Source organism: Mesoplodon densirostris, chromosome 5 (assembly GCF_025265405.1).
Source record: "Mesoplodon densirostris isolate mMesDen1 chromosome 5, mMesDen1 primary haplotype, whole genome shotgun sequence".
Classification (NCBI taxonomy): Eukaryota; Metazoa; Chordata; class Mammalia; order Artiodactyla; family Ziphiidae; genus Mesoplodon; species Mesoplodon densirostris.
Window position 1 is genome coordinate 9032662 of NC_082665.1, and position 19661 is coordinate 9052322.

The 19661-nt window shown below is 49.9% G+C and overlaps 1 protein-coding gene across 1 annotated transcript; it reads left to right on the forward strand.

Annotated features, from left to right (window-relative positions):
* Positions 1-18296: 18296 nt before the first annotated feature.
* On the forward strand, positions 18297-19007 carry CLDN14 (claudin 14). The gene has a single exon (XM_060099873.1). The coding sequence runs from the start codon at positions 18297-18299 to the stop codon at positions 19005-19007; it is 711 nt and encodes a 236-aa protein (XP_059955856.1).
* Positions 19008-19661: the final 654 nt, after the last annotated feature.

The window sequence follows — 19661 nt, forward strand, 5'->3', positions numbered from 1 at the left end:
TGTGGGGAGGAAGGTGATCTCCGCATCTTACTCTTCCACCATCTTCCTCAACTCCTGGAAAAATTTTTTTCAAATATTTTTGATCCATGGTAGATTGAATCTGCTGATACAGAACCCACAGATAGCGAGGGCCGACTCTGTAGTGTTATGAGCCCAGATGCTGAGGTCAATCTGCCTGCGTTCAAATCCGACCTCCACCACTTAGTATGACCTTGAGCAGGTTACTTAACCTCTCAGAGCCTCCATGTCCCCATCCATAAAATTGGTGGGCAGGTGTTAATAGTAGTACCTAAAGCAAAGGGCTGTTTTTAGGATAAAATTAGTAAACATATGTGATGTGCTTAAAACGAAAACTAGCCCACGATGAGTTCAGTACAATTGTTATCATTGCTATTTTTAATACCAGGAATTCTCTGAAAGTCAGACCTCTGCAAAGTTAACGTGAAACCACACAGAAAGGATTCCATGGAAGTCTTGTGTGTCTGACAGGTTATGCTATCGATATGAGCAAGGTCAAGTTTTACAGTGGCCTCCATCCCAGCAAGATAGCTGGATCCGTTCACTCAGACTGAAGTTGCTGGTGTGTGTCTCAAATCAAAGGGGACCCAAAATAGAAACCGAAAATTATAACATTCCTTTTACTAATTCATTATTCTACAAACTTTTACCAATTTCCTAATGTGTGTCAGACCCTAGCCTGGCTCTATGAGGAATGAAAAAAATGAATCAAGCTTCAAAAGCCAGTTGAGATAGAATAAAGATGATCTATTCATGCATCATCTATCCATCCATCATCCATCTGTCCATCCATTTATCCATCATCCATCCATCCATCCATCCATTTAATTTGAAATATCTACTGGCTTCCATTGTATCCATAAGGACAGAGGTTGCCCTAACTCGTGAAATGACTGGGGGTGTTAGGAAAATGCTCGCCACCCTCCTTCCCCAAATCCTCCTTTACCCCCTGATTGGTGCTTGAAATTTCACTATTAAATCTTTATCCCTTAGACTCAAAAATACCTCCTAGGAGGGACAAAATGTTAAACCATTATTAGTCATTTATACCTTAGAGTTAAAAAAGATCTAAGGGTGGACTTTGATGGCAGGTGGGAGGAGCAAGGATGAGGGTCCTGGGTGGGAGGGGAGGGCTGGAGCGCCAAGCCTAGCCTCCCTGCCTAATGGTCACTAGTGCGGTGACTCCATGTGCCCGAAGAGGCAGGGGCAGTGTCTGTCTTCTCACCAAGCACCCTGTGCTCACAAGTGCTGGAGTTCAAGCAATATTCAATGAATGAATATTTCCCTGGCGGTCCAGTGGTTAAGACTCCATGCTCCCAATGCAGGGAGCCGGGGTTTGACCCCTGGTCAGGGAGCTAGATCCCACATGCTGCAACTAAGAGCCCACATGCCACAACTAAAGATCCTGCGTGCCGCAACCAAAAGATCCCACGTGCCGCAACTAAGACCTGGGGCAGCCAAAAAAATAAATAAATAAAATATTTTAAAAAAAAATTTTTTAATGAATCGATACCTTTATACTTCAATTGAGTCACTGAGTGTCCCTGTGACTTTGCCCTCTGGCCCAGGAAGGGCTCTTTTGTCCATCAGGAGCCACAAACAGGGCCACCGGCCTGGGAGCTCTCACACTTCAGCCCAGAATAGGAATGAATTGTTCCAGAGAAAGTCAAGCTTTAACAAAAGGGTACAACACATAACATTATGTCCACTTCATTGTTAAATGCAGTATTCCTAAAAATATCATGATATTTTACCAGAATTGGGGGTTTACATTTACTCTCTCTACAAGACTGCCCAAGAATACACAATCAATATCAAGGCAGTTGTGAATTAAATGTATGACTTGTAGCCAAATCATCCCAAAAGCAAAATTATAAAACTAATTTCAAAAACTCCCAGCATAAAATTATAGGTAATGTGGGTGCATTTTAGTGTATAAGATATAGTGGGAAACCTCTAAATAGAAGAGGATCAGGGCCTATGAATGACCCCGAGCTAAAGATGATCTTGTTTAAGACAGTTATTTCCAGAGAAGAGACTAAATAAATAAAACTATGTGGATTTAGGTTGTCAATCCTCAATCAGTGATATTTAACAGACACTTCTGAACCCCTGCTCCAAACGCCCAGCCACAAAATGCTCCCATCCCTGTCATCCCAAGCCCGTTGCCAGGGACACAGGGACAGGCTCGGGTCCACACCCAGGGCCACTCACCCACACCTGAGTTCCTTCACTGTGTCTTTTTCTAAGCACCAACCAGAGCCACACAGATTGACGAGCCGCGGAAGGAACTCAGGAGCCGAGCTGCTGCCCTTAGAGCATCCGTGATGGAACTGATGAGGAAGGGACAGATATGTGTGACAAGTTAGTTGCGGTTCTCAGCCACTCTGGATCCCAGCCCGGTCCGCAGCACACTGGAAGTAGCTGGAGGCATCCCAGCATGGCCCAGTTCCCTCGGCCAGCCTTGCACGCAGTCCTAACTTTCAGAATAACAATCCCAGCCCCACTGGGTTCTCAAGTCATACCTGGACGTCCCCCCAAAGCCACCTTCATGATGTCTCTCATCTCAAACTAATAGCAACCCGTTCCCTTTGCCACCTGTGCCCGGAACCCACACAGCTCACACTCCCCATGACAGACATCACCCAACCACCCATATCTGCAATTGTAGCCAAAAAACAGTTGCACATGGATCAAAACTCACTGGCACGCGCCCAGAGCCCCCAGCAGCCTGCAGGGTGAGAAATTCTGCGTTGCTCAATAGCACAAAAGTCCAAAGCAGCATGGAGACAACAGCCGGGTGGCGGGCTCAGAGCAGGCTGGGTGGGAACAGGAGGGGGTCTGTGTGGGTCACCAGCAGGGATTGGGCGGCCTGCTGGGGGGTCATGAACAAGGAAGTGGAGAAACGAGTATGCAGAGAGTGGGCCGGCGGCCCGGGCTGGACCGCAGATGGCCTTCAACCCCCATCTGGGCGGCCCAGGCTTCGTCCTGCCAGTCCAGGAGAGTCACCAGAGGGTGTTTCAGGGAGGAGATGACGATGCTCGCATGTATCAGGCATTTTTTCCAAAGTGCAGAGATGACATTTCTGGTTGGTCCTGAATGTCTGCCTTGACCCCACAGTCTTATCCTGTGCACGGGGCAGTTGGATGCTTAACTCATCCAACCAAATGACACGTGTGCCCACGCAGGCCCTTCCCAAAGGACCCAGTAATTGTCTAGTCACTATCCTCTCAAGTGCCCTGGCCTTGAAGCTTCCAGTCGGTGGAAGAGGGAAGACTGGAGGGCGATTCCGTGGGTCACGCCGCCTGGCGCCCAGCCAGTTCCCAGAGCAGCCAGGGACCTGGTAAGGCAGCTGGGTCGCCAGGACCTCTGCATGTGAATGTGAGGCGGGGCGACAAGTCGGGAGGCTTTGAGGTTGGCCGTCATTTGTCCGGGCGTCTGCATGCAGGCGGGGTTTCTCCAGGTGGGTGACATCACCCCCTGCAGAAGGGCACCTGGGCCTTGGGGGCCCTGGGGAACCCAGCACCAGGTATGGGGACAGCCAGGCTCCTATGAGCCAGGAGGGACAGCGTCCAGTTCCTGAGCGTTTGGGCAGAACTCTTTCATCGCTGGCGGGGCCTTGGGCTGGGAGGGCCGGATCTGTGGGTGTCAGGAGACGGTCAGCTTGGGGCGCTTGCTGTCACTGCCCCTCTGTGCACTGTGAGGGTCCAGAGCCTCCAGACATGGGAGCCGTATCCTCCCCCCCAGCCCTCCCCCTCCCCCCAACGCACACAGACACTGGAGAAGGGGAGGGAAAGTGATCTCTCTTAATGAGGGTAAAAAATGGTACCGAAGAGGGGAAATCCTATGCAGTCTGCTCTGTGAGTTGATCCTTCAACTACCTTGAATCCCACATCCCCAGCGGCTGCTGCCGGCTTCCCAGAATGAGCGGGAGGGCTTTTGGCTGCACGTTCCCACCGAGAGATTTAATTCCTGCCGCTTTCAAGGCCAAAAATCTCTTTGATTTTTGTTTTGATATAGACCATTTTTTAAAAATCTTTATTGAATTTGTTACAATACTGCTTCTGTTTTATGTTTTTTGGTTTTTTGGCCGCGAGGCATGTGGGACCTCAGCTCCCTGACCAGGGATCAAACCTGCACTCCCTGCATTGGAAGGTGAAATCTCAACCACTGGACCGTCAGGGAAGTCCCAAGGCCAAAAATCTCTTAATCACTAAGTTTAAAGTCTTGGGAAAGCAGAGCACAGCCCTGTCATCAAGTTCTCCCAGCGTCTCAGCTGCTGGTCTCCTGCTGGGTTGGCTTCACTGGAGTCAGAACAGATTTATCTCTAATAATGATAAAACTTCACTAGCACACACCTTGCCTTACTGGGTATCCTTCCTTACAGGGCTTACAGGTTTATACATATATTATCTTAGCATCTTCTCAACAGCTCTGGGAAGCAGCTGTTACGATGTAGATGGTCAAGTGAGTCACATACGGCTGAGCTGTTTGCCCAAAAATCAGTCTGACCAGAAGCCAGCCTCCATTCTTATCTGGCTCCATCTGCTTTGCAGATCTCTAAAGCTTACTGTGCTTTACTTATCCATCTATATAATAGGACCAATGCTCCTTAAGCATCTGCAGAGAAACCTGTAAAAAGGAAGAGACAGTGCCTTGAAAATGTTACTATAAATATTTCCTGCTTCGCAGTTAGTCCTTTTTTAAAGGTCAATGAAATCGAATATATCAAATTTTTTGGTTTTAAAAAATCATTTTCTTGCTTATATCAGAGGATATCTTGCATGACAAGAACAAGAAGTCTAAAAGCCTATTTCCAAGGCTTCTCCTGACGTCTTTTTTTTTTTTTTTTAAAGAAGACGTTGGGGGTAGGAGTTTATTAATTAATTTATTTATTTTTGCTGTGTTGGGTCTTCGTTTCTGTGCGAGGGCTTTCTCTAGTTGTGGCGAGCGCGGGCCACTCTTCATCGCGGTGCGCGGGTCTCTCACTATCGCGGCCTCTCTTGTTGCGGAGCACAGGCTCCAGACGTGCAGGCTCAGTAGTTGTGGCTCACGGGCCTAGTTGCTCCGCGGCATGTGGGATCCTCCCAGCCCAGGGCTCGAACCCGTGTCCCCTGCATTAGCAGGCAGATTCTCAACCACTGCGCCACCAGGGAAGCCCCTGACACGTCTTTTTAAAAAATTCAGGCAGTCAATCTTGCCAGTTCAGGAGTGATTCTTGGCACTTGTAAACTCCAGCATTCCTCCCTCCAGCTGATCTTCATAATCCTCACTCCGGGGCAAGTCCTTACACTGTCTGCAGGACAAGCGGCTGCCAGAGTCATAGGCTGTTTGCTGGGAAGCCAACAGCAGCCGTGCACAGGAATTTTCCACTGGGGGCTATTTGCTGGGAGGGCGCCCCGAGCCTGCCCTAAGAGACCCTCCCCCCGTGGGGTGAAGGTAAGAAGGGAACAGATGGGACTCCCATACCTCATCCGCTTCTCTCGCTGGGGCTGGGGTCCCCTGCCAGGGTGCAGGGAGGCTATGATCAGAGTCTCTGGGGTGAAGAGCCAAGCCACCCAGAGGCAGCGGTTCACCCCGGACTTGGATGTACACACACACACACATACACACACACACACCCCTACAGCTTCCCTGGAGCAAGAGAGAAATGGAAGCTGAGGTTGAGAACACCAGGCCTGTTTCTGTTGGCCACCTCTCTTGGGCACAGGAGACCAGCAATAGCTTTGTTTTCCAAAGGCTGCTCCTTGGCAGATATTTACAGAGGCATCTGGGCTACACTTAAATGAAGAAAAAACAAACATATGAAACCATATTTTTCTTTCTGCAGAACACTGCAGAAGTGTCTCTTATTCCTTTCATCGTTCAAATTAGATGTACTCTTTGGTTTAAGGGAGGAAAGTCTCAGCGTCCAGGCTGCATGGGCCTGTCACCTGCGCGGCCGCATGGGACCCTGGGCTGGGGAGGGCGCCTGCTTGGTTTGATGCTCTGCAGTCGCTATCTTGAAATTCTTAAAATTTTTGAACAAGGGGCCCCATGTTTTCATCTTGCACTGTTTCATCTTCAAGGCTCTCAGGAGGGCTTCTGCAAGCTGAACTCTCAGACCTGACCCAATTCATTCTAAACTTCTTAAACGTTTTCAAAACACATACATCAAAGTAGCACTGGTCTCCCTCCCGGACGGACCCCTACCGTGTTCTTGGCACTGTGAGCATCACTCTTTGGAGCCAGCGAGAGTTTTGTTTTCAAGGGCCAGCCAGGAAAATATAAATGGCCCGTGGGGTAACTTCTTGGCCGATATTAACACATGAGGTGGGCCGAGTGCCCAAGAGGGACTGAAAGAGGACCCAGCTGGTAAGAACAGGTTTGGGTGGAGGGTGAAGTGCTGGGAGGGCAGGAGCCAGAGGGCAGAGGGGTGAACAGGGAAACTGCCTCTTTCTAGACGCTTGGCTGTCGAAGAAGAAGTATGGGGGTGGATGGAGGTGCAGGGTCAAGGATGGGTGTGGGACTCGAGCACGGGTACGACTTGTGGATGGAGAGGAGGTTCTGACGCAGAGGCAGTGTGAGGGCAAAGGCTTGTGAGTAGATGGGCACAGTTGTGCCCATCTTGGGGGACCCCAGAGAAGGCCCAAAGTCAACCAGCAGAGCCAGCAAGCAGAGCAGGCGTTGGTACTGTGACTCTTGGCTAAACAGTGTCAAACTGTTTTTTTGGGGGGGGGGTGGATTCTGGTAAATTTAACTTTGTATTTCTTTTTTTTTAAATTGTCCATTAACAATGTTGTGTTAGTTTCAGGTGTACAGCAAAGTGATTCAGTTATACATATACATGTATCTATTCTTTTTCAAATTCTTTTCCTATTTAGATGATCACAGAGTATTGAGCAGAGTTCCCTGTGCTAGACAGTAGGTCCTTGTTAGTTATCTATTTTAAATATAGCAGAAACTCTTTTAAAGCTCCTGATAGGACCTTTACAAGTCACGTCAATTAAGACGGCAGTTCTCAGACCTGGCTGTATATCCAAGTCACCCGGGGGTGTGAGCGGGGCTCCAGAGTCCCCATATGCAGACCCCACCCCAATCAGTGAATCGTGCTCTCTGGGGTGGCTGGGGCATCGGGGTCTTTTTAAAGCTCTCGAAGGGATGCTGACGCATTAGGAGAGTGGACAGCTGGTGAATTCGGGTTCCTTGGCTGGAATACGCAGAGCTGGGGGACCAGGAGGGTGAAACTGCCTCCCACCTGGCTGAGGTCCAGACACCTCTCACACACACCAGGAAGCTCCCTTCCTGCAGAGACCTGCCCCACAATTTATCTGTCGCGTTATCTGGGGTCACGCATACCAGCACGCAGTGTGTGAGCTTCCCGGCTAGGTTCTGGTATAATTCCTCTCCCCTGTGTCTCAGAGTCTATCCTCAAAAGTGCAAAGCTACCATCTTGCATTTCTCTCCCACTCTACAGAGAACAACAGGGTGTCGGGGGACAAGGAAAGAGGGTGGCTTGTGAAACAAACGATGTTGAAGACTGAAGTCTGGGAACAATATGTGTATCACACGGCAGTCCTGTGGGTGAAAGACAAAAGGCAGAACTGAGAGCTAGGCCAAGATTGACTTGACCGTGACGGAGACGGTACTTAGCAGACATTCAACTTGTGTGCCGTTCCTCTTTCTGGCCCTGCTTCTCTTTCTCTCACCTTCATGGGCGGAAAATAAGTCAGTAATCAGGGAGATGTAACCTCTCAAACAATAGTGAAGCAATCAGATTACAGACTGCTCTAAGTAATTCATGGTGGTTCCATATCCACGGTGGTCCTTTTCTTCCACCCTCCCCGGTGGTCCCATCCTTTCCCACTGTCTTACTCTACTGCTCACCATTGCCCACCAAGGTCACAGTGGCACGTGTCCCAGTCTCCGGCCACCATCTCCTGTCCTTGCAGCTCATTCCTTCCTGTCCTCCCCTCCCTCCTCCCCCACATCACCCACTGTAACACTCACTCCTCTGTGTACACACCAATCTCCCTTCCACTCTCCCTTCACCATTTCTCCTAGAAAAATCCCCACTAAGTTGAGTCCAGCCCTTTGCCCACTCCGGGGCCATGTGGTCCCACTGACAGCTGGAGAAGGCTGTCCAACGGCTTGTGGTCACTGAAGCCTCATGACCACTGGCTTCACACGGGCATCTCCTGCTGACCTTGTCTTAGTCCACTGAGCTCCCGTTCTCCGAGGCGACCTCAGCATCCCTTCTCTCTCCACTCAGACCTTCAATACCTTCTCCATCTTCCTTCTCAACACATCAGACTGCTTCCTCTTTCCCTGAGAAAATTGGGACAATCTGAGAACATCGCCGAGCGCTCCCTGCCACGTCCCCCAGGCTCCCCGCGTTGGCCTCCTTCCTGCTCCGGCCTGAACTGGCCTCTCCGGGTGTGTGCACGGGTCCCTCCTGTGCTCTGTTCAAGGACATCTCAACATCGTCAATGTTTCCCTTTCTACCAGATCATTTCCAAAGGCAGGCAAACGTGCTTCGGGTTCTCTCATCTTCAAATCAGCAACAGAACCAAACAAAGATCCTCTCTTGACCACACATGCCGTTGGCAGAGGTGCTTAACTATTTTGTTTTTGTTCTTTTGTTGTTGAGGTTGCTGTTGTTTACTGGGCTGTTGTTTGTTTTGCCTTGGATCCCTTTGGCAATCTAGTGAAGCCTATGTATCTCTTCTCCAAACAATGCTTTTATTTATATATTTTAGTATTTATTTATTTATTTGGCTGCATTGCGGCACACGGGATCTTCGTTGTGGCTCGCAGGCTCTAGAGCGCCCAGGCTCAGTAGTTGTGGCTCACAGGCTCTAGAGTGCCCGGGCTCAGTAGTTGTGGCGCACGGGCTTAGTTGCCCCACGGCATGTGGGATCTTAGTTCCCTGACCAGGGATCAAACCCGCGTCCCCTGCATTGGAAGGTGGATTCTTTACCACTGGACCACCAGGCAAGTCCCTGAACAATACTTTTAAATGTATAAAATAATACGCAGCGTTATAAAGGAAGCCAATTATATTGAAATACAGTTATCGAAATATTTTAAAATCATTTGTTCATAGTAACTTATGTGCTTCTCTATCAATGCATTACATTACCAGACCTAGCAGGGGTCTTATAACTACCAGAGTTTTGAAATAGCAACGATGGTAAATGATCTTTCCAGGTATCTGCAGCACCTGTAAAGCAATGCAAACTACGAGTGATTCCTATCGGTGATCAACTCACAGGCACCATTCAGATCGCTGTAGGTGGCTGTCTTTATTCATAACACAAGGACAGGCTTTTCAGGGAGAAGCTGATGAAATAAATCGTGCAAGTTTCTTTTCTATCCAAGTTGACAGGTGCCCTGAATTCTACGGGCCCTGGACCCCAGATTAAGAGCCCCCACCCGACAAACTGCTGCCTTGTCTCCTGGTTCCCCTTGATGGGCCAAGTCTTTGAAGGAATTCTCTGAGCTCATTATGTCCTGGGCCCCTACCCCGACTCTCTGTTGAAGCCACTCCCATCACGCTGCTGAAACTGAGCTGGTCAAGGTCTCCGATGTCCTTCCTGTTGCTAACCATCATTTCCATGCTCAGATGACGTGATTTATCTGATGATTTGACACTCCCTCCAACTTGGATCTCTGTCCTCGCTCACCGCTCTTCCTCTGGGTTGTCTCCTCCCTCCCGGCCACTCCCTGTGGCCCATGGCTGGTTCCTCCTCATCACCCCCATCTCTGATGTTGGACGGTTCCTGGAATCAGTCGTCAGGCACCTGTTCCTCTACAGAGGAGTCTACACTCACTCCCTAGGGGCTCTTACCCAGTCTCACAGCTTTCAATCCTGTCTCTTTCTCTTTTTTTGTTTTGTTTTGTGGGATCTAAGTTCCCCAACCAGGGATTGAACCTGGGCCACGGCAGTGAAAGCACCAAGTCCTAACCACTGGACTGCCAGGGAAGTCCCTCGATCCTGTCTCTATGTTTTTGAGTCCCAAGTGGACTTCTCCATTTCTGTGCCCTCCCCAAACTCTGCACTTATACATCCAACCACAGTATCCCCCTCCCCCCCGGCGGGGACAGCCATCTCAACCCGGCGTGTCTAAAACAAGACTCCTCTTGTCTGCCTGTCACCCTCCAAACCCAGATCCTCCCACTTCCCACTTCTTCACCCTCAATAAATGGCAACTCCATTCTTCCAGCTGCCCAAGACCTTGGAGCCATGATTGACCCCTGTCTCTCACAACCCACAGCCAAGCCATCAGCAAACCCTACCTGTCTCACCTCCAAATGTATCTAGAAACCAACCTCTTCTCAGCATCTACCTTTGTCACTGCCAGCATCTCTTACCTGGGTGATCACAGGACTCTCCTATTAGGATCACTGGTTCAGCCCAGGTGTGACCTTGGACAAGTTACTTAACCTCTCTAAGCCTCAGTTTCTCCGTCTGTAAACAAGGACAATAACATGCACATCGTAGATTTGTTGAAGGACTAAATAAGTTAGCACCAGCAGAAGCACTTAGCACAGGTCTGGCATATCACAAACACTCAGGACATTTAGCTGTGATTGCTTTTATTCTTATCATTAATAACTCACAGCTTCTGTGCACCTGTGCTTGAAAGGCTAAATTTACAGAGAATGAGCATTAATCATCATTTTTTAGCTGTATTTTATTTAGCCTTTGTAAATCTCAGTCTTATGCTTTCATTTGACACCATATTTTTAGTCACTGCTATATAATCCCAGTTCAGTGCTCAAATAAGTCATTTTCACAGGCTTACAAAATCCATCAAATAGTTATCTTATTCATGGGGGTTTCCAGCCCAGCTGAGACAATGTCCTGTTACTTACTTCATTTCTGTTTTGATGTAAGTCCTAAAGGGAGGTCCCACTGAGCTCTACTGGATTTCCAAGGGAAAGCCTGGGCAACCATCTGAGTTGCCTTATCCAAACCTGTTGGCACCCCAAATTTGGGTTTTTATGGTCTGTGAAACCAAAACATGTTGATTTAAGAAAACCAGACATCCAGCCTGAAAAGGTCTGCCATGTCTCTGGATGCAGCCCAGCCAATTACATACAAAGTGGAGAACTGAGCCTCTCAAACTCTTTGGGGGATCGGTGGATTCATACACTTTTCCAATCTGGAGAAGCTGAGTCATCTGATCACCGTATGGGTTACTTACTGTAGTTGGCACTTGCTCGTGAGTTTTTACAGCTCCAGAAGGCCTTCCAGATTCCTCCTTCCCTGTGTTCTCTCCCTCTCCCTGGATTCTATCCTCCACACTTTCAGACATGAAGCTGACCAATGCCTTGCTGTTTTCTGTGGCAGATGTGAAGCCATCAGACCATGTTCAGTGCCTGCTCTGGAAGGGAACCCACTTCTCATGGTCAGACATGAGTGTTTTTTTTCTGTACTCCCCTAGGCCACCATTCAGTGATCCCCTGCATTGGTTTACTAGGGCTGCCATAGCAAAGCACCACAAACTAGGCGGCTTAAAACAATAGAAATGTATTCTCTCACAGTTCTAGGGGCCAGAAGTCCAAAATCAAGGGATCAGCAGGGTTGGTTCCTTCTGAGGGCCGTGAAGAAGGATCTGTTCCAGGCTTCTCTCCTAGCTTCTGGTGGCTGCTGGCCCTCCTTGGCACTCCTTGGCCCGTAGCAGCATCACTCCAATCTCTGCCTCCATCTTCATATGGTGTCTTCCCTACGTCTTTGTCTTCACATAGCCGTCTTCTCATAAACATACCAGTCTTATCGGTTTAGCGATATACCCTACTCCAGTATGCCCTCGTCTTAACTAAAAATTACCTCTGCAGTGACCCTATTTCCAAATAATAAGGTCACTTTCTGAGGCATTAGGGGTTATGATCTCAACATACATTTTTGGAGAGACACAATTCAACCCATTGCATCCCTTATATAAAGCCTTCCTAGAGAACACTTTAACTATTAGTCATCTAATCATCATTTAACACTTTTGAAAAAAAACCTTACAACCTATGGGGTGTTTTTTGCTTTTCTAATATTTTTCTTGCACAGCAGATTTTTAGTCACCTGTCCCCTGAAAAATGAAAACAGCATAGCAAATCTACACAACTATCTTGTCAGAAAAAACACGTATGCAAAGGCACCAGGGTTTTTTATTCAATGAAATTCAATCATTTCATTTTAACATGTTGATCTACTGCATTTTTAATGGATTCTAATGAAATTCTGGTGAGTTGAAATTAGAGAGATAATGCCTCCTGGGAAATGGTTGAGAATTTTTATGGTCGTGGTAACTTAAGCTTGTAGTTTTCACTAAATCAATAGTTTGTTCAGTCTCGTTGAGTTGAAAATGGTCTCTGCAAGCACTTAACCACATACCATGATTTTCATACAGTATTAACACAGGCTTTTCCCCAAACCAGCTCTTGTTATGAAAAATAGATTTTTCTTTACTCATCCAAAATAGAGGGGATGTTTTAACCTATAAATTGTCATTTCTATATGATTTGTACAAGATATCTCACATTGGTTTTCCTGAATAATGTTAGCAAGCCCCAGCTATCACGGCAGTAATAAGTTAATTATATAGTAATTCTGTCTCTGCCTCTTATGGAAAGACTGCGGTTCTTCCACACCGTGTGTAGATGGCATAGAAGTCCTCATAAATTTAAAATACAGATGCCTGCCAGTCTGAAAAATAACCCAAGGAAAGTTACAGAAAGCTTGGAATAATAATGAAGGAAACTTCATCTTTAGAGCCAAAACACCCACAGTCCAGCCCATCCTAAATGAATACAAAACGGTTTTTCCAAGGTATTACTTGATCACTGTCATAGTTCTTATACATTTGTATAAAAAGATGTACTAAAATAGCACCTCTGGAGTATACCTAAGCTTCAAGGAAAGAGATCCACTCACTTTGTACACTATGAAGAAAACAAGCATCCAACATGTCATTTAGGATTACTGGCTGGAGTTATTTTATACTGATAGAGCGTAAAGGTCCTTTTTTCTTTTCTCCTGTTGGGTAGCGTTGCTAATGTAGCTCATTTAGATGAATCCAAATCTCCCTTGAGTTTCTCCTTAGTTCCCAAGGTCTAGCATTTATGAAATATCTGAACTACTGATATAATGAGGTGACAAGGAGGACATTACAGGTTTTGGTTAAATTTTTTATTTTATATTGGAGTACAGTTGATTAATAATATTGTGTTTGTTTCCGGTGTACAGCAGAGTGATTCAGTTATACATATACATGTATCTATTCTTTTTCAAATTCTTTTCTCATTTAGATTATTACAGAGTACTGAGCAGAGTTCCCAGTGCTGTACAGTAGACCCTTGGTCATCTTTTTTAAATATTGCAGTGTATACATGTCAATCCCAAACTCCCAATCTATCCCTCTCAGCATTACAATTTTTTGAACCAGACGTTTTCTTCAATTGCTGAACATCAAAGTTGAGGCAACTCTGCATTCTTTCAAAGTCCAATGACCATCTTCCTTAAAAGGGAGCTCTTGGGCTTCCCTGGTGGCACAGTGGTTGAGGGTCTGCCTGCCGATGCAGGGGATGCAGGTTCGTGCCCCGGTCCGGGAAGATCCCACATGCCGCGAAGCGGCTGGGCCCGTGAGCCATGGCCGCTGAGCCTGCGTGTCCGGAGCCTGTGCTCCACAACGGGAGAGGCCACGGCAGTGAGAGGCCCGCGTACCAAAAAAAAAAAAAAAAAGAAAGAAAAAAGAAAAAGGCAGCTCTTCATTTTTTCCGATAAAGCTCTAGGAAACAAAGTCCAAACTGCCTCCACGGTGGATCCAACACGTGTCAGGAGGCCGTGGGGCAGCCATACATGGGATGTCCCATTCCCAACCGGCTCTAAATCCACTCCGACTACAGGCTGGTCAGAAGCTGAAATGAGGTTCGAGAGGCCAAATCATCCAACTCTTCTGCCCAGGTGGTTGTGGGTATAGAACCTTCCACACACCTGGCTGGGGCCCTGTCTCTCAAGGTACAACCTGCTCCTGCCCCGGGGCTAACATTCCCTTCAGCGGTGTGTGTGGAAAAGACAAAGGACACACGTGTCCATAGCAGAGCTCTTCATCATAGGGGCCGAGAGACACGGGGCAGTAGAGAAGCAGGAGCGGGGGCCGGGCAAACAACCCATGTGTCCCTCATCCCCGTGAGGCTCTCCCCACCGGCCACTGCTGTTGAAATGATGCCTAATTCAGAGGCAAAGCTCCAAAGTTGACACAGCTGGGGTCCAGGCAGGCTGGAAGAAAATCCACCATGTGCTCTGGGGTCCTGCCTCGTTTTCTTTGTTTTGTTTTGTTTGTTTTGAATTCCTTCCTGTAAAAAAATGTAGCTCGTGGACAACAGAGGAAGGAGACAACATAAAAGTTTATATGGAAAAAAAAACCCTCGCCTTTCAGACCTGGTGCTCATAAAACCAGATCCAGTGTTAAGGGGGCCACAGCAGCCCTGGTGCTTTTCACAGCTGCTCTTCCCAGATTTTCCCATTAGTTTACAGCCCTGGGGGTTGCTGAGACTCCACTGGGGGCCCATCAGAGCATCTTGCTGGCCGTCCTATTTGTGCTCATTTAACCCTCCTCAAAATCAAAATTATCTTTTTTTTTTTAATCAACCCTATCTCATCATTGCTCCATTAAACTTGCAACAGACTTCCATCCTCTAAGTCCACTTGCCAAAGTGATTTGACTTTAAGCTGCCCTTTGGCAAAGTCGGGGGAGGACGTCTCCAGTCAAATAAGCTTAGGAGATGCCACAGGCGAGACCTTTCTGGGAGATTCCCAATTATGTTTGCATATTACCAGCGATGAGAAGTCCTACAGTTACCCGATTTTCTCCAACCTAGCTGGCATTTCTGTCTTCCACGAGACTTCCTGCCAGCATGGCGTCCTGAGAAGCAGTCACTGGGAAGGACTGCCCTAAATCCTGCTCACAGGTGTGACAGCCACACACTGCCCACCCAGGAGCGTGCTTTGGGAGCTCTGTGAACCCAAACGCAAGGCCCGATGTCCATTCCTGCAATGCGTCGTCTTGTTACACGCAGCCCCACCCACCCAGCCTGTCGAGGTCTTTTTTGGAACCTGATTCTTAGAACCATATTTGTCTTGGACGCACATCTCTCTAGCAAGTGTTTCCACGAGCATGTGCACGTCTGCAGGAAATGCGCAGCCCGTGGACGAAGCCAACTGCAGGCCAGCTGGACCCTCCACGCACTGCCCCTCCTGGAGGCCATGCTTGGGCAAGTTCCTTCCGAAGCATCAGTGATGAGTTTTATGTGGTTTCCAAGGAGATTCGTGCGCTTGAGGTTGTTTTTCCATCCAATGGCCCCAAAGTGAAAAGTGGTTACTGGGAAGTTAAACTATGACCGAACACCAGTAGCAGCTGCTGGTAACTAGGGGGAAAGGGGTGGGGGTCTGGGGTCTGGGAGTTGGGGGCTCATTAACACTCACTTCTTAAATGAGCAAATCCTTCAAGTACAAGTTTAAATATAGCAACCTAATGGTTTCTAAAATTAGCAGTCATTGCTCTCCATAAATATTTAGACAACCAATAAACTTCTGGTCCACTTCCCTAGACTGATGGGGTCAGCAGGCTTAGCTTTTATGCCACATTCTTTAGGCTTAGTGGGCTTAATGATTGACCTTGACAAGCAAGAGCTGTGAGGGGCCTCAGAAGGCCCTGGCCAGGAACAGACAGAGGGGCCACCAGGCTGGAGGTGGCCTTCAGGCATTACCGAAAGGATCTCAGAGGCCACCTGGAGAAATCCGCAGCTCCAGGCTCCCTGGAGGAACCGACCGTCCTGGTTTGCCTGGGACTGTCCCAATTTCAGCACTGAAAGTCCCTCACCCTGGCCACCTGAACCCCTGTAAAAGGACATCTTCAGGGGGGCAGAGTCAACTCCCCCAGGATACACCGAGGACACCACCCCTAGGCGCTCATGCTAACTTCAGTCCTACTGCGTTCAGAAAGGAAGCATTAAACCGGGGAAAATACCAGCCAGGCCAGAAAAAGAACTTTCACCCCTGCACCCAGTTTCCCCACGTGGAAAACAGGGGAGGTAACAGCTGCTGCTTCACTGGGTAAACTGTGGGGAATAAACTGGGAGGCATGTGTGAGCGTCAGCCCAGGGCCGAGCATCATTCAGGCCCAGTAAATTGGCGCTTTCGGTGTCAGCTCTGCTCGAGTGCCCAGTGCCTCCAGGAGGTGGGTGGCAGCAGCTCTGGTGGCGCACATCAGAGCGGCACCCTCTGTGGGCCCCGCCACCTGCCCGGCAGTGACCACAGGACAGTTGCCCCTCCCTGGGCAGCAGGGACTGTGGGGTCTCCCCCCGCTACCCCGCCCTGCAAGCCCAGCACCTGCACTGACTGCTTGCTGAATGGAGGGAAGAAGGCTTCCTAAGGAAAGACAGCTTCGCAAGACGCATGTGGCCCATCAGCCCGAGGTGTGAGTGAAGAACACAGGGTCCTGAGCAAACAGTCATTTTTAACATCGGCAACACCCCCGACCTCGTCCCCCCGCCAGACCACTGATGTCCTGTCCAGCACCACGCTGTCTCACCGGTATCTCGTTTGTCTGTTAAGCAGGACAGATCTAAAGATCATCTCCAACGCCTCCAACGGAAGCATCACCCGTTACTAACCAACTCCCTCACCGTGATTAATGGGAGATTTCTTTACAGCGGACCCAGGATTAAAGCCAAGAGGGCCTGGGGCACCCCAAAAACCGCTCGCAGGAGAATCTGCATTGGGTGATGCGCCCCCCCCCACCCCGGCCCAGTGTGGCTCCCTGCAGCCTTCCTGCGCTTAACTGCAGAACGCTGCTCCGAGAAAGAAGGAAGAAGCGGGTTTTGCCTTGAGAACTCTCACCAGTTTGGGTCGCTGAAGTGACTTGGCACCAGCAGAGAAGCTTCCCTTTTCCTCCCTTCAGAATCAGAAGACACTCTGGGGCCATGAAGTCCAGCTCCCTTGTTTTTTGTTTTGTTTTGTTTTGTTTTGTTTTTGGCGGTACGCGGGCCTCTCACTGTTGTGGCCTCTCCCGTTGCGGAGCACAGGCTCCGGACGCGCAGGCTCAGCGGCCATGGCTCACGGGCCCAGCCGCTCCGCGGCATGTGGGATCTTCCCGGACCGGGGCACGAACCCGCGTCCCCTGCATCGGCAGGCGGACTCCCAACCCCTGCGCCGCCAAGGAAGCCCCCATCTCCCTTGTTTCGAAGACAGAGAGGCCCCGAGCCACGCACAGGGTGGGATTCTCTTCTTCTGCCCCACACTCTGCTCCCGGCAGCAGAGAGGGGTGAGCGGTGTCCACTCGGGCAGCTCTGGTCCCCCGCCCTCTTTCCCTTCCTTCCTCCCTCCCCCACCCCCTGACTCTCTCCTTCCCCCCTCCCAATATCTCCCGAATATCCTCGATACGCCTGGCACTAGACACCACATACGTGCTGGGTCCTTTTCCCCAAGAAGCATTTGCGATTTCGCCAGGGTTACAATGTTCAGGGGCAGCCTGTCTTGTATAAGCCCAGCCCTCTTCACAGGGTGTGAGAGGAGGTACCCTGCCCGCAGGGGAGGGCCACTGATCCGTGGTCCTGGCTGCAGCACCTAAGGAGCTGACGACCTTGGTCCTTCCTCTCCCCTGGCGTCAGTGGATAATCTCTAAGGTCACATCTGGGATTCTGGAAGGCAGCGTCTGACCCGCCTATGGTGCCAACCCCCTCCTATGAGCACATGGGGAAGTCTCCCACTTTCAGAAAATGTTTCATCCTGACAGGCAGTCTAAGCTATTTTCTAAGTCGTACGCAGCCCACGCCTTAACACTCACCAGTCCGATTGTTGATTTAACAACCTTAGTGACTACTGATCAAACAGAATGAAGTGAGATTCAAATGCAGCAGAGTTTGAGGGTAGACACAAGACAGAACTTCCCACATGGGGCTGGTAAGTGCTGAGAGAAGTGGGGTCTCTGGAGTGTCCTCCCCTGGGGTCCTGGGAAAGCCCAGCCCAGCCAGATGTGGGCTGTCACCCCTTCTAGCTCTGGCCTTCCAGGGAAAGCGCCTTAGGCGAGCCGCTTATTCGTTCACCCAATCAAGTCTCCGAAACTATTTTTAAAAACATGTTAATCGTGGAACCAACCGCCTATGGAAATCGCCGTTTCGGTGGCAGAAATAAATGCATCGAGATAATCTTTAACCCGTTTCCTCTCCCCCCGCCCCGCCTCCCGGCTTCATTAGGACTCCCGCGGGCTCCTGAGCGAGCGGCCACCGCCAGCAAGGTCATGGCCAGCGCAGCCGTGCAGCTCCTGGGCTTCCTGCTCAGCTTCCTGGGCCTGGTGGGCACGCTCATCACCACCATCCTGCCGCACTGGCGACGGACGGCGCACGTGGGCACCAACATCCTGACGGCCGTGTCCTACCTGAAGGGGCTGTGGATGGAGTGCGTGTGGCACAGCACGGGCATCTACCAGTGCCAGATCTACCGCTCGCTGCTGGCGCTGCCCCGCGACCTGCAGGCGTCCCGCGCGCTCATGGTCATCTCCTGCCTGCTGTCGGGCGTGGCCTGCGCCTGCGCCGTGGTCGGCATGAAGTGCACGCGCTGCGCCAAGGGCACCCCTGCCAAGACCACGTTCGCCGTGGTGGGCGGCGTGCTCTTCATCCTGGCCGGCCTGCTCTGCATGGTGGCCGTCTCCTGGACCACCAACGACGTGGTGCAGAACTTCTACAACCCGCTGCTGCCCAGCGGCATGAAGTTCGAGATCGGGCAGGCCCTGTACCTCGGCTTCATCTCCTCGTCCCTGTCGCTCATCGGCGGCACGCTGCTCTGCCTGTCCTGCCAGGACGAGGCGCCCTCCAGGCCCTACCAGGCTCAGCCCCGGGCCGGCACGGCCACCGCGCCCGCCTACCGGCCACCCGACGCCTACAAGGACAATCGGCCCCCCTCGGCCACCTCGGCCTCGCACAACGGGTACAGGCTGAACGACTATGTGTGAGTCCCCATGGCCTGTCCCTCCCTGGGCCCCCAAGAGGCGCCGGGACCCAGGCTGCCGACCGCTTCAAGGTCCGGGCACCAAGTTTACTTCTGGGCTGCTTTGGTGTCCAAAGGAATAATGTGAACCTGAGGAAATGGGCTTAGGATGCAGGGAAGGCGGGGAAATAAGATGAGGAGAAAAGCTCTACATACCAAAGACTAAAAAATAATAATAATAATACTAATCCTTCCTGTTTTTGTATTTATTATATGTATTTATGTGGGTGATTTAATGACAGCTGAATAAAAAGCGACTTGGGAGTTTGGTCAGTGGGGTTTGTTTGCAAGCCAGGAATAAACCTTTTGGATGCGGTTGTCTCTGAAACTGACAATATCCGTGTCTGTTTCCAGACCCTTATTCTGTCTGCTAAGATGCTGGTAACCATAGTCAGCACACCTCCGGGCTCTGCCCACACAGGACAGGAGGGCTGGGCTGATGTTCATCCAAAAGGTGCCTGAGCAGCATCACCAAAAACTGTTGCCCTATCCTGGCTCGATCTCAGAGGCAAGGCAGGAAATACAGGGCTTCCTTGAAAAAAGATACTTGCCATCCACCACAAAAGAAGGGCAATGTCATTTTCTGCCGGTGAGCAGTCGGCCCCCATGAGTAAGGCAG

Excerpts from the sequence above, each read along its gene's own strand:
- CLDN14 (XM_060099873.1), top strand. The coding sequence starts at position 18,297 with ATGGCCAGCGCAGCCGTGCAGCTCCTGGGCTTCCTGCTCAGCTTCCTG.